This window comes from Zychaea mexicana (genome assembly GCF_025766255.1).
Source record: "Zychaea mexicana strain RSA 1403 chromosome Unknown BDB00scaffold_122, whole genome shotgun sequence".
NCBI classification, from domain to species: domain Eukaryota; kingdom Fungi; phylum Mucoromycota; class Mucoromycetes; order Mucorales; family Lichtheimiaceae; genus Zychaea; species Zychaea mexicana.
Window position 1 is genome coordinate 115,300 of NW_026516785.1, and position 13,517 is coordinate 128,816.

The 13,517-nt window shown below is 44.6% G+C and overlaps 4 protein-coding genes across 4 annotated transcripts; 3 read left to right on the plus strand and 1 right to left on the minus strand.

The window, feature by feature from the left end:
- The first annotated feature begins 138 nt into the window (after nt 1–138).
- BDB00DRAFT_851095 (Metallo-dependent phosphatase-like protein) lies at nt 139–1,393 on the plus strand. Its single transcript, XM_053125484.1, has 5 exons — nt 139–376; nt 470–551; nt 652–830; nt 937–981; nt 1,066–1,393. The coding sequence occupies exons 1-5, from the start codon at nt 247–249 to the stop codon at nt 1,341–1,343; spliced, it is 714 nt and encodes a 237-aa protein (XP_052974201.1). The 5' UTR covers nt 139–246; the 3' UTR covers nt 1,344–1,393.
- A 661-nt stretch (nt 1,394–2,054) lies between these two features.
- On the minus strand, nt 2,055–4,267 carry BDB00DRAFT_877995 (Scd6-like Sm domain-containing protein; the record flags this gene model as incomplete). Its single annotated transcript, XM_053127679.1, has 6 exons — nt 2,055–2,235; nt 2,352–2,757; nt 2,877–3,705; nt 3,802–3,980; nt 4,061–4,142; nt 4,232–4,267. The coding sequence occupies 6 exons, from the start codon at nt 4,265–4,267 to the stop codon at nt 2,055–2,057; spliced, it is 1,713 nt and encodes a 570-aa protein (XP_052974202.1).
- Nucleotides 4,268–8,839: 4,572 nt separating this feature from the next.
- Nucleotides 8,840–9,301, plus strand: BDB00DRAFT_750542 (uncharacterized protein; the record flags this gene model as incomplete). Its single annotated transcript, XM_053118608.1, has 1 exon — nt 8,840–9,301. A coding segment is annotated over one exon (462 nt), but the record flags the coding sequence as incomplete, so codon positions are not given.
- A 369-nt stretch (nt 9,302–9,670) lies between these two features.
- Nucleotides 9,671–10,699, plus strand: BDB00DRAFT_851114 (uncharacterized protein). The gene is made up of 3 exons (XM_053125485.1): nt 9,671–9,783; nt 9,888–10,332; nt 10,457–10,699. The coding sequence occupies exons 2-3, from the start codon at nt 10,160–10,162 to the stop codon at nt 10,485–10,487; spliced, it is 204 nt and encodes a 67-aa protein (XP_052974204.1). The 5' UTR covers nt 9,671–9,783; nt 9,888–10,159; the 3' UTR covers nt 10,488–10,699.
- The last annotated feature ends 2,818 nt before the right edge of the window (nt 10,700–13,517 follow it).

Genomic DNA, 13,517 nt, shown 5'->3' on the forward strand with positions numbered 1-13,517 from the left:
CGAGAGGAATAAAAAATAGAACAAGTAAAACAAAGAACGACGGCACAGGGGTTTCTTTGCCATTTGAAGAATCACGATTTCGTATATATTTGATAGTGACACAGAGCGTATCCCGGTGTGCCCCCCCCCCACCCCAACCGCAGTGCTACACCCGCAGCAACAACGAAACTCACCTTTTCTTTCTTTTTTTCTTACTCTGCCCCTTCTTCTTCTTATTCTCCAACCCCTTTATCTTCCGTCTCCATCATGATCCATGCTACTGATTCTTTGGATTATCTAAAGGAAAAGGAACCGCATGCTTGTAGATTTGTGTGCGTCTCGGATACCCACGGCAGACTCAACTTTTCATTCCCTATACCCGATGGTGACGTATTTGGTAAACTAACAACAACAACCTCATCCTCCTCTTACTGCTATTTCTTAATTATATGCATGATCGTGGCTAACGATTACATTTCATGGATTCTAGTCCATGCCGGCGACTTGACAAGAGTCAGCTCGTACGACGAATTCGAGAGAACTATCGCTTGGATTGAATCACTACCTCACAAGTACGTAATCATCCATTCATGCGAAACACCACACCAACAACCCCACGCATCAGCAATGCTAAAGATCAAATATTTTGTCAACGACGCACTATGCGAGTAGGATAAAAATCGTTACAGCAGGCAACCATGACCATGTTCTCGACGATAAATTTGGATTCGTGAAGGACAAGCAACAATTCTTGGCAAGAATGGACCATGCAAACATCACTTATTTGGAGCATGAGTCCTTCCGACTACCGCAGTCGCTTGGTAGACACAAGATGTTCGTTAGTCCATATGGTAAGATACAGCTTCTTTTTCACTATTATGAAAACAATTGGTGATGATAACATAAAGAAAAGGGCTTTGTGTGATTCTAAAACCTGTCGTGACACTTTCACATTAGCACCCTTCCACATCGGAGGCGCGTTCATGCTGCATAGTCTACGCAGTAAGTAGCTTTTCCGTTGTCAAAAGTAGTCTTTTTTCAATGTCATGCAACTCTGATACTTATTTTTTTACGCCATGTTTAAAGATATATGGGAAGCGATCCCTGAAGATATTGACATTCTGGTTACTCATACCCCTCCATTTGGCTATCAAGACCGAATTGCTCGCGGCGGGCAACATGTTGGCTGCCCACATCTTAGAACCAAAGTTGAAGCGATCCGACCACGAGTACACATTTTCGGTCACATTCACGAAGATCATGGCTGGCAGTACACACCGAACGGAGCAACATTAATGATTAACGCGTGCATTTGCGATCGGCGGTACAGAGCTAGCCAACGCCCTGTTGTATTTGATATATAAATAGAGTAGAGTAGACCCCACCGAAAAAAGTAATAGAAGCTTCTTTCCAATGACATACTACACGTGTGTTGCGCATATGAAGATATGCTTAGTGATATATGGAATTGTGTACAAGCAGCTGTAAAGAAGGAGGTATCAATGTGTATGTGCAGATAGCAGCAGTGAGCGCAAAGGGTATTATATAGAGGTGGTAATGGAAGACTTCCCTGCGGATCCACGAGTTTTGAAGCTTTTATGCCAAAGATGCAACCTCAAAACTCCTGCTTTGAAAAGCAAATCATACATCTTCATTATAAACCCCTTTGTACGAATAGACCACATGTACGCCACTCTCTTTTCTGTACAAAAACCATCACATTGTCATCAATATTTTAATCAAGAAGTTGCTGGAGAAGACAGGGGATGCTTCTTCTAATGCTCAAGATACTGGAGTGCTATTATCATCAAAGCAGTTCGATTCATGGATGTGTATTCGAAGTACTGTAAGGAGACTATATCCAGAAATATAAGATGAGATAGGATGTGGAAAAAGATTGGCCAAACCTGATGATGTATAGATAAAGAAAGTGTAGTAATATAATATTTTCAGGCTACTATATGAAAGAAGACCCGACAACGATCATAATTGTCATGAATTCACTCAAAAAATAAAGGTATGGAAGAAAATGGTGCATGACTATGTAATAACTCGGCCTTTCATACAAACATTCCTTAGGCTGCACCTTGAAGTGGTCTGCCACCACGGCCTCTGGCGCTACCACGGCCTCCTCTTCCTCTTCCACCACTTCTTCCACGGCCTCCACGGCGTCCAGTCGTCTCCACCGACAGTTCACCAAACGTTTCCAAGTTTAGTTTCTGCTCTTGCTGGTGCTTCTTGCGATAATCGTCGCCACTATTACACCATGAGCATTAATTATGATAGAAATCAATGAACGTATTATTTATCATTTCACCCGGAAATCCCTCTTTTTGGCTTCGCTTTTCCACTGTGTATAAATAGACACATACCCTGTTTTCTTTAATTCAGCGCGCTCCTTGGCATCACATGAAATATCATCAAAGAAACTCTTGGACTTGTCGTAAAAGGTATCCGCTTCTGGAATGACAATCACTTCTTCATCATCCTTCTTTGCTCCTTTTGCTTTTTCCTCACTCTTGTTCTTCTTGTTGTTATGGCTATTAATATTTTTGTTGTTACTGTGGTTGTTCTTATTGCTGCTGCTACCGCCGTTGCTAATACTAATGCTGGTAGTCCCGGTATCAAACAAACTACGCAAAACTTGCTCCTTGTCAAACTTGGCATTCGATGAGGCAAAATCAAAGTCCTGTAAAGGAACTACAGTTCCATTCTTGGATGCTTTTCTGGTGCTATTATTGCGCGTCATTCTCGCTCCATTTCGCGATTGGCGCTTGTCTATTACGGTTACTCACATTAAAACTCTTGCTGTTAAGCCCACAGCAAAGAAAACTTCAACTTCAACTCCAATCCTTTTTTTACGCGTTCCCCTCCTTTTTTAAGCATTTAACACAAACCTCGTGCAATAGTTGTGGTCGAAGAAGTCGTTGGGTCGTTATCGTCTGCAACCATAATAGTTGTGTTAGCAGCAGTAGTAGTAGCAGTGGTACTGCTAGTAATAGTGGCATTGGGAGGTCGCTCCTTGCCAACGCCCAGTTCGCTAACGGATTTGGCAAGCTTTTCAACAGATGAGGCAATTTCTTCGGACCCACTCGTCTTTCTTCCACCTCGTGTTGCTGTTGCTGCTGCTCCTCCCTCTTTCTTTGTCGTCACCTGACTATCGTCCTTGAGGTCCGGTTTTGGAGCAACAACTTGCTGCTGCTGCTGCTGTTGCTGTTGGGGAGATACTAGCGGTGGTGGGGTTTGCTGAAGCGGTGGCAAAGGCAATTGGGATTGGGGTTGTTGCAGGGACTCGTCTCCGGCTACAGGGTGTTGCGACGATGATAGTGTTGTCGCCGTTGTCGATGTAGTAGTGGTCGTCATTGGTATCTCGTGTGGAACCTCCATGGCTGGCGCCATCAAGGAAGGTGGCGGAAAATCGGGTTGATGGAACGGTTCAGGCATCTGCATTAGGGCGGGCGATGCTGTAGAATGTTGCGGTTGTTGTTGTTGCGGAAGAGGTGGTGGAGGATGGTAATATCCAGGGAAGCCCATGACAGGAGGAGGCATTGGCGCTGCTGTCACTCCTCTGTAAGGCTCAAATCCATAAGGCGGATAGGATGAAAATGGCTGTTGTTGCTGTTGCTGAAGTTGCGGTTGAGGGAAAAGAGGAGGGGGAGGAGGAGGAGGAGGAGGAGGCTGCTGCTGTTGCTGCACCATGGATGGTGGATAATAGCCGGGCGAGTTCTATAGAGCAGAAACATTAACAATGAGTATTACAGGTATTTCGTGCGCGCGTGCTGGGGATCACCAAAAACAGCATAAGGTTTACGACAGACGTACAAGGTCATTGGCCACATAAGGCTGTTGCGTTGCAGCAGGCTGGGCGGGTGGCCCCTCAAACACCTGCAGGTCCTTCACATCCGAGCCTCGAAAGACAATGTACTTGAATACGTTATCCGAAGGCGGTATTTCATCCATCGGATTTCCGCCCCGTCTGCCCTCGGTGCCAAGCGATACGACTTGGGAATATAAAAAGAACAGCGTGAGAAGTTTAGCGCTACTCCCACTACCACCCTCCTCCCTTGTTGTTTTTCTTTACCTTGCTCGAGTGCCAGTGTCGCATTCTGAGGATCAATGTCGTGAAGGATACCAATATAGCGTATATCGCTTTTTGACACGAGCTGCATATAGGTTCAAAACGGTCTGATTTAGTTTCCGCGTCGAGGCTAAGAAACAAAGGAAAAAAAATACATTAAAGGGCTCTTCTTACCGAGATTTTCGAGCCAATGAAGCGTGCGCCGCTCATTCTTGGCGACAAAAACAAAGTTTAGAGTAAAAAGGGGTGGGTAGCGGCGGTGGTAGTGGTGGGCGGGGAGAAGACCTTTGAAAGGTTGGCGAGTAGTGTGTCTTGTAATTCAACGAGTAAGGGAGCGAAGAGAAGAGGAAGAGCAAAAGGGTTGAGTGAGTGTGTGTGGTATAAAAAGAAACAAAGGAAAACGAAGGGCAAGGCTTCGGCCCTGGGAGCCGGCTAAAAATGAGTGTGTGCTACCTACCACACACATCACATACACGCAATTGCTACGCCTGGCCTGGCCTCTTTGTTATTTTTTTACAGTGCAGGAAACCTCAGACTTCAACAATGACAGCAAATACGAAAAGAGTAAGCGAGCTGTTCTAAACGACATCCATTCTCGATACTTTGGACCTAGTTGCCTGGGTCAACCGCAGACGTTGAACTCTCTTTAAAGAGTCGCCATGGTATCGGTTAGCTGAGATTTCTATTTAATTCATTGATTGCATAATGTAAGCGCTGTTCATATCAATGGCACTCCCATAAACTTGTCTTCCTACAGCCACCACTGAACACTACGATGGCAGTTGAAGCAAAGCTTTTTTTTTTCTGAATTGAAAGGATGAAAATGTTATTGTATTGTTTTTTATTAGGCTATCGCGTCGGAAATCCAAGTTTGTAGCTTAATGCTTTTTGATATCGTCAAATGCTCTGGAAAGCTTTCAAATGCTTTTGAAGGCTTCAAAAGCATCGAATTACAATCTCAAATTGCCGACGAAGTAATCTGCAAAATGTGAGTATATTCGTATTCTGCTGGCTAACTCTATGTTTTTTTGCCGTGCACTCAATCGATTTGGATCTTGATGATGCCTGTTAGTAAACTATAATCACGGTAGCCCAACTAGATCAAACTGAGAGCAGAATACTCTTCCTCTTCCTGCCCTGCCCCAAGATTTGAAACATTTCCCGATTCTAGGTCGAAAGAAATTTCTCGTAAGAATCTCTTGAGACCGTCAGAACAAAATAGGAAATGTTATTATGCTAGAATCTTCTCGAACCTTTATTTCATAGCGAATTCAAAGATATATAAAGGCAATAAATCCAATTGATATACATTAATCTTCTTTTTCGCTCGGTCATTACCAGCTTCCTCACATCTCTATTCTATCCCTTCCATTTTTCTCAATTTCAACTTCCCAATGTCGCCCCTGGAAGAACAATTACACATGATGCAACAACAAATTGTTGCTCTACAGGAACAACTCCACGGTGCTACTACTACTCCTATGCAGTCAGCGGATGACACTGCTACCCTTCCCTTACACTCCATGGGTACTCGACCCCATTACGATTGGTCTCCTTCTGAAGGTCTTACTGAATTGATGAATTTGGATGTTCCATTGCACACTTCGTCGCTACTCTCTGACTCAGAACGTAAAACCATCATCGAGTCCTACCCTCCCATGGCGCACGTGGACTACAAGGCTCCGGCTACTATCCCCACAGCGGAACGTGCAATGAACAAAGGTCAGCGCTATGAGGACAACTCCTTGAAGCAACTGCAATATCAATTGTCAGCTGTTTACCGCCCTCTTGACATTCTCAGTCATGAATTGGTCACCTCTGAAGCGGACAACCCTAATTTGGAACGCTATTGTACAATGCTTCGTGATATCCGCAAGCTCTTATTGCATGTCGGTGCCTCTATGACTCACGCTCGTAACAATATCGCTCTTCGTGCCATCAATCCTTCCTTTTCGTTGAAAGCTGGTAACGAGGTCAATTACACGCTCCCTCTTGACGAGTTCCAACACACATTGATTCAACAAACTACAGCACGCAAGGCTACTCGAGAAGCGACTATCAATAAACGTCAACGTCGTCGGGCTCCCAATGACTACTCTCAATCTTCTGGTTCTTTCTCGAATTTTCCCGACCAGCAGTTTTTTCGATCAGGTCCACCCTCTCAGCAGGGTGGTTTCAACAACAACAGCAACAACACCAACAACAACACCAACAACAGCAACCACAGCGGCCGCAACAACAACAACAACAACAACAACAACAACAACACCTTTCGTGCCAACAACAGCAGCTACAACAACAAGAAGCACACCAACCCTTTTCGTCAGTAATCTCAACAACGGCTCGTACAACAGCAACATCCGACCCAGTCGGAGGTCGGCTCAGCAAGTTTTATACACATTGGACTCAAATTTCAATCAACTCATTCGTCGACACCACAATCGCACACGGCTACAAAATTCAATTCCACACACAACCACCAACGACAACAACACCAACGCCCATCCAGCCTTTTGGCCCGGAACAGACTCCATTGATAGATCAGGCAATCCAAGACTTATTGTCCAAGCAAGCAATCGAACCCGTTTCCAACACAGAAGTCCGTCAAACACCAGGCTTTTACAGCTCAATGTTTGTCATCCCGAAGAAGGATGGCGGCGTTCGACCAGTCTTCAACCTCAAACGGCTGAATCAATATCTGGATGCCCCTCATTTCAAGATGGAAACTATTCGGGAAGTGGCTCTAATGATCAAACCCAACGATTATCTAGTTTCTATCGACTTGTCCGACGCATTTCTGCACATAGGTCTTCACCCAGCTTCGAGAAGGTTCTTACGTCTAACTTGGAAAGGCCAAGTTTACCAATATTGTACGACCGCCTTCGGCTTGTCCACAAGTCCCTTTGTCTTCACCAAAGTTTGCAGGCCCATATTAGAACACTTGCGCTCTCTAGGAATCAGGATCTCAGCATACTTGGACGATTGGCTTCTCATCGCGGAGTCCAAGCATTTGGCGATGGAACAGGCTTATCAGGTTGTCTCTCTTTTACAACATCTAGGTTGGCTAGTCAATTACAAGAAGTCAGTTCTCACCGCAACTCAACAATTGGAGCATCTCGGCTTTGTATTGAATACCCGCTCGATGACAGCTCTCCTGCCACCAGCCAAGCTTCGGGACATTCGTCGATCGATCAAGCAAGTACTGGACAAACCACATCGTCAATCCCCCAGGACCATTCACAGCTTAACGATGCGTATTCAGTCGGCGACTTTTGCGATCTTTCCGGCACGTCTTTACACTCGACACCTATTATACTACAAGAATTTAACAGTGAAGTCAGATGCGGATTGGGATCTTCCTCGCCCTCTCGATCAAGCGAGTCTGGAGGAACTTCAATGGTGGTACACGAACATCCGCAAATGGAATGGACGCTCACTGCTCCCTTCGACACCCTCACAAACAATGTTTGTCGATGCCAGCAACACCGGGTGGGGTTGCAGTTGGAACCATCTTCGAGCTCATGGTTATTGGACAGAGGAAGAAGCTGCCCAATCCATCAATTGGCGGGAGCTCAAGGCAGCTCACCTAGCTTTGAAAACTTTCCACCTACCGGAGACCTAGACGGTGATGATCAGGACCGACAATACGACCAGCATGGCCTACATCAACAAGCAAGGTGGAACTCGCTCCCTCCCTCTCATGGAACTGGCAACGGAAGTATGGACGTGGTGTCTGGAGAACAAGATCATGATTCAAGCCCAACATATACAAGGAGTACAGAACACCATAGCCGATTTCGAATCTCGTCGACAGTATTTCAAGAATCAATGGAGAATCAAGCCGGAGATCTTCCAACAAATTTACCAGACTTGGGGCCCTTTCACGATCGATCTCTTTGCCGACAGGACGACCAAATTATTGCAAAAGTACGTCTCTTGGATGCCGGATCCGGATGCTCTCCACACGGATGCGTTCTCCATCCCGTGGCAGAAATTCCATCATCCTTTCGTAAATCCTCCCTGGAATCTCATATCTCGAGTCATCAACAAAATTCTTCAAGAGCAACTTCCTCTGGTAACGCTGGTGGTCCCATACTGGCCGAGCGCCATCTGGTTCCCGATGGTCCGTCAAATGGCTCTAGGTCTTCCTTGGCTACTGTCCCCACATTCCATCCAGACGACCTCCCCATGGACACCACACCCGTTACTACCGCAGAACTGGATGCTCTCCGTGTGGCAATTGTCCGCCAAAATTTAGTAAACAAGACTCTCAATGCACAAGCGGTGGAGGATCTCTTAGCTCAACGGTTAGCCAACTCCAACACCAACAGGCTCTATCGCAAATCACAACTTCGGTTCTTGGCTTGGGCTAACCGCAAGCAAGTCTCCCATACATCTTTCACGTCTGTCGATCTGGTGAACTTCTTGGCGGATATGCGACAAGAACATAATTTACAAGCTTCAACCCTCAAGACAATGCGCGCAGCGGTGACTCATTTACACACTGATGGTAAACGTATTGGCGAAGACAACATCGTCACTTCGTACTTGAACTCTTTGCTCGGACAGGCTCCCCCCGTCCCCATTCACCGACCTCAAATCGATGTGGCACCTGCTTTGGAACGTGCACGTTCAATTGCATCAAGACCGTCTTCCTCCATCAAGGCGTTACAACAAAAGTTGGTTTTCCTTTTGGCTATGGCAGCATTCCTTCGTCCCTCTGATTTGGCCCGCATTCCCTTCTCCTCTTGCTCCATCTCGAACGGTTGTCTTCATTTTCAGGTGGTAGCCCCGAAAGAGACCAGGGGTAAGCGTCGGATTATCAAGCCTTTCAGTATCCATCCGCACGCAGATGATATTGAATTGTGCCCTGTTCACTGCTTCGCCGTTCTCCGGGATCATCCCACCTTACAAGCTCGCTCCGCCTCTAGCATGCTCTTCGTCAAGTCTAACAACATACACCAGGCTCTCTCTGCCTCCACGATTTCTACTTGGCTTCATCGGGAATATATTTCGTTATGTACAACTGAAGCAAATGTCTCTATCCGTTCTTTGGCTGCCTCTCGTGCTCTGGATCTAGGTGTTTCTCAGGAAAACATTGTGGCTCTTGGAAACTGGGCTTCTGCCGATACATTTGTGCGTCACTACCAACGGAATCAAATGGCACGCGTGGACTTTACCTCAACGGTGCTCTCAAACGACGACGAATTTCATGATGCTGTCGAGTCTTTTTCTCTGGATTAGCATAATAACATTTCCTATTTTGTTCTGACGGTCTCAAGAAATTCTTACGAGAAATTTCTTTCGACCTAGAATTGATATTTAGACCTGAAGAACAAAATAGGAAATGTTATTATCCCCACCCTTCATTTTCTTTCTTTCTTTACTTTATTTTATTGACAATTTTCCCTCCCTTCTTATTATTATTATTCTTTTGACCGAGCTTCAATTCGATTAATGGATATCAATTGGGATTATTGCCTTTATATATCTTTGAATTCGCTATGAAATAAAGGTTCGAGAAGATTCTAGCATAATAACATTTCCTATTTTGTTCTTCAGGTCTAAATATCAATTTTTGTTGTCGTCCATTCTTCTCAACAAATCAATAATAGGCTGTTTCTCCTCGGGTTCCAATCCAGACGAATCTGATTTACTGCTTCTTTTCGTGCCTCGGGAAGTTGACTTTGATTTTGGAACTATCGAAAAATTAGTATCAAATAACAGTAAGTGATCCTCAAACTGAAACCAACCTTTTGTAAGCTGAACCGCATGCACTAAAATGGCATTCCAATTAGGTGGTTTTCTAACCTTGATCTAATAATCAAAGATATTAATATAGAACCTTTCTTATTACCCATATATCTATTGATTCTTACAGCACGGACGCCATCATTTTCAGTTACTTCTTCGAACAGGTATGACCAATACTGATCTAGTGTTTTAATATCATCAGGAAGATTGTTTGCAATGAATTCCACGTTTGAATCCACAAAGTTAGCGAGACTTGGTCGCCTAGCAACCTTGAGGTAGTCAGAAATAGCTACCATGGTTAATTTGTTGCTATGTTAGTTACATACAAACAAAAATTTATATCCCGTTATGTCTTGCTTAGCAACGTACCTTTGCGATGTAATTCCATGGCAACTGAAACTTAACAAACGTGTTGCTTCGGAAGAAGGTGGCGATTGGAAGCTGCGGAACGCGTTTCTTAACTTCTGCTTTTTTTTTGTTGCTCAGCAACCAATTATTGCTCAGTCAACTCATAGAAACAGGTAAATATTTTTTTCTTCCATCCTTTCACATAAACTATAATAACAACTGTTGGTTTTGTTCATCAATTTAATTATTATATTGCTAACTTAATTGTCAATCTTTACTATATATTATTACTCATAGTTTCTCAATGAATTTTTTTTTATTAGAGTGAAACTATCGTCTTAGCTGCTCGAGTGGACGTTGTTAACTCACGTTTCTTAGACGATGTTACTTTTTCAATTTGCTCGAGTGGCCGTTGTTCACTTTCTTTCAGGGTGACGCTATTCACGCTCGCCCGAGTGGCCGTCGTTAACTCACGTCGCGCATTTTCTTTTTTGGGATTGCTGTTGCACTTAGCTTCCTCGAGTGGCCGTTGTTCACTTTCTTTCAGGGTGACGCTATTCACGCTCGCCCGAGTGGCCGTCGTTAACTCACGTCGCGCATTTTCTTTTTTGGGATTGCTGTTGCACTTAGCTTCCTCGAGTGGCCGTTGTTCACTTTCTTTCAGGGTGACGCTATTCACGCTCGCCCGAGTGACCGTCGTTAACTCACGTCGCGCATTTTTTCATTTATTTTATTGTTATCACTACATTCTCTGATCTATTATGTAGGATTTCGAAAACGTGTTTAAAGAACTAAAATTATTCCTTTCCTTTCCAAGGTAATTTTCAAGAATTTCAATTCAATGCTCGCTATCTGCTAATATATCATATATTTTTTGATTTATTCCAGTGACACGATATGTACTTCTTTTCAAAAGGCCAATAACTAGGAATTATCAGTAGTGCTGTACATAATAAAGCTTCAAAAATTGTTTATCTATAGTATATGGGGAGAAAAGTTTTCCTAATAATCTTCTTAACTTTTTATAACCAGATTAGTTCCACTATGTTAAACTCGGCTTTATCGTTGCTCTTTTTGGTGGTACCAAGAAGCCATGCACATGATTTATATGAATCAATCCATTTAGTTGCTGTCTACTCAAGGCTTACTTTCTGTAAGGTGCGGACAGGAACAAGACAAGACAAGGACAGAAAGACCGGACGAGAATGTGCTAGGTGCTTTCAGCAAGAACAGGACAAGACAAGAAGGAAAGCTGGAGGTAGGAGAGCAGATGATGAGAGAGATATAAGGAACAAGATATATGATGGAAACAAGATATCTGACTGATGTTTTATTATTCAAAGACTATGGTGTTTATATATCTTTTACTATGGAATTTAATAATGCGAATAAACGGAAAGATTGGTATTAGGGTTGTTAATTCGGACGATGATGATGGATGATATTGTTACTTGGGGATGTAATAAGTGATCATCGAGGTTGAGGGTGATCACTTAGTAGAGGTCGAGGAATGTTCATAACATTACCTCCCCTCTTAGGCTCGAGTAACACGAGAGCGGGTCGAACGCCGAGGTGATGGTGGTGGAGCAGGCTTGGTCGGATGCTGCATATGAAAGTCACGAACTACGTCAGCGGCGTTCCAAAGATTTGAAGCTGGTTCCCAGGTGTTTTCTGAGGGAGGGCCACGTGCCCCTGGCATTTCAGGGAGAGCGCCAGCCTCTCGAGAGCCACTGCCAACAGGCCACCAGTTCGAGTCCGTCCAAGTCCGTTTTTAGCCTAGCAAATGTCCTCAAGTCTTTTAAATAGTCTATCTGTTTGTCAACAATCATTTGTCTACTCTGCCCTATCTGTCTTGTCATCATGTCTTCACAGCCTACCAAACAAATATCGTTTCGGAGGCCGCCAATAAATTGACTAGTGCGCTGGTTAATCTTAAAAAAAAAAAAAAAAAAAAAAAAAAGTTTTCTGAGGGATCTATGTATCCCTTCCACGCAACTAGATATTGCAATTGACCCCGACGACGGCGACTGTCAAGTATACTGTCGACTTCGAAATGCTCTTCGCCCTGAACTTCTACAGGAGGCAATGGCGCAGGTACACGGTCTTGAATGTCCGGAGTCGCCGGGTTATCGCGAGGCGTTAACAGGGCAACGTGGAACACTGGGTGAACCCGTAGTGCAACAGGCAAGTTCAACTTGTAGGCATGGGAGCCAACACTCGCAATGATTTTGAATGGGCCCAAGCGAGTATGGTCAAGCTTCGAAGATGGCCTAACAGTCTTGATATTTTTGCTAGAGACATAAACGAAGTCGCCTATATTGAAGACTGGTGTGGGTCGATGGTGCGCGTTGTAGAACACGGCTTGCTGTTGCTGGGCGAGGCGAATTTCACTTTTCAACGATTCATGAAGTTCTTTCAACTCCTTACAAAAATCTTCGGTAGCACCAGAGAGACCTGAACCCTGGGGCGTTGGCAACAAAGAAAAACGTGGGTGGTAACCGTAGGTGGCCTCAAATGGAGTATGGCGCGTGCTTGACTGGACAGAATTGTTGTAGCTGAATTCGGCAACAGGTAACAAGGAAGACCAGTCGTCCTGCTGGTAATTGATATACGCGCGAAGATACTGCTCCAATATTGAATTTACTACCTCAGTTTGTCCGTCGGTTTCGGGCCTGAAAGCTGTTGACATATTTGACTTGATCTGGAGCAACTCGAGTAATGAACGCCAGAAACGCGACGTGAACAGTGCGCCACGATCCGAGACAATATCATTGGGTAGACCATGCAAACGGAAAACTTCCGTGACAAAAAGGTGGGCTAATTCGCTGGCCGTAATGGTGTCCTTGCATGGGACGAAGTGCGCCATTTTTGTCAATCGATCAACAACAACCCAAATTGCATTGTGACCTGACGAGGATGGCAAACCAACAATGAAGTCCATGCTGATGGAAGACCAGGGACGAGGAGGTACTTGTAAGGGCTTGAGCTCACCGAGAGGGGCTTGACGGGAGTGCTTCGAGCGTTTGCAGGTGCGACAATTGGAGACGTAACGTTTGACGAATTGACGTAGTCCCGGCCAGAAGAAACGCCGAGCCAACAGTTCGCAAGTCTTAGCGATACCGAAGTGGCCTGAGACTGGGTGATCGTGGTGTAGCCGCAACAATTCTAACTTCAACGCATCAACATCAGGTACATAGATGCGGTCATCGAGGAACAACAATCCTGAATTATCGTCGAAGCGATACCGGCTCATCTTGACGTGAAGCTGCCTGGGTATGCTGGAAGGGTGTTGTACGAGATTCAAGATTCTTGCGGTCTTAGCATCGTCATCGTATTTATCGCGTATTGCTGATATCAG

Excerpts from the sequence above, each read along its gene's own strand:
- BDB00DRAFT_851095 (XM_053125484.1), top strand. The coding sequence starts at position 247 with ATGATCCATGCTACTGATTCTTTGGATTATCTAAAGGAAAAGGAACCG. Across the intron at positions 377-469 it reads ACCCGATGGTGACGTATTTG|TCCATGCCGGCGACTTGACA; the intron begins GTAAACTAACAA and ends CATGGATTCTAG. Across the intron at positions 831-936 it reads GATGTTCGTTAGTCCATATG|CACCCTTCCACATCGGAGGC; the intron begins GTAAGATACAGC and ends CTTTCACATTAG.
- BDB00DRAFT_851114 (XM_053125485.1), top strand. The coding sequence starts at position 10,160 with ATGTCTTGCTTAGCAACGTACCTTTGCGATGTAATTCCATGGCAACTG. Across the intron at positions 10,333-10,456 it reads CAGTCAACTCATAGAAACAG|TTTCTCAATGAATTTTTTTT; the intron begins GTAAATATTTTT and ends TATTACTCATAG.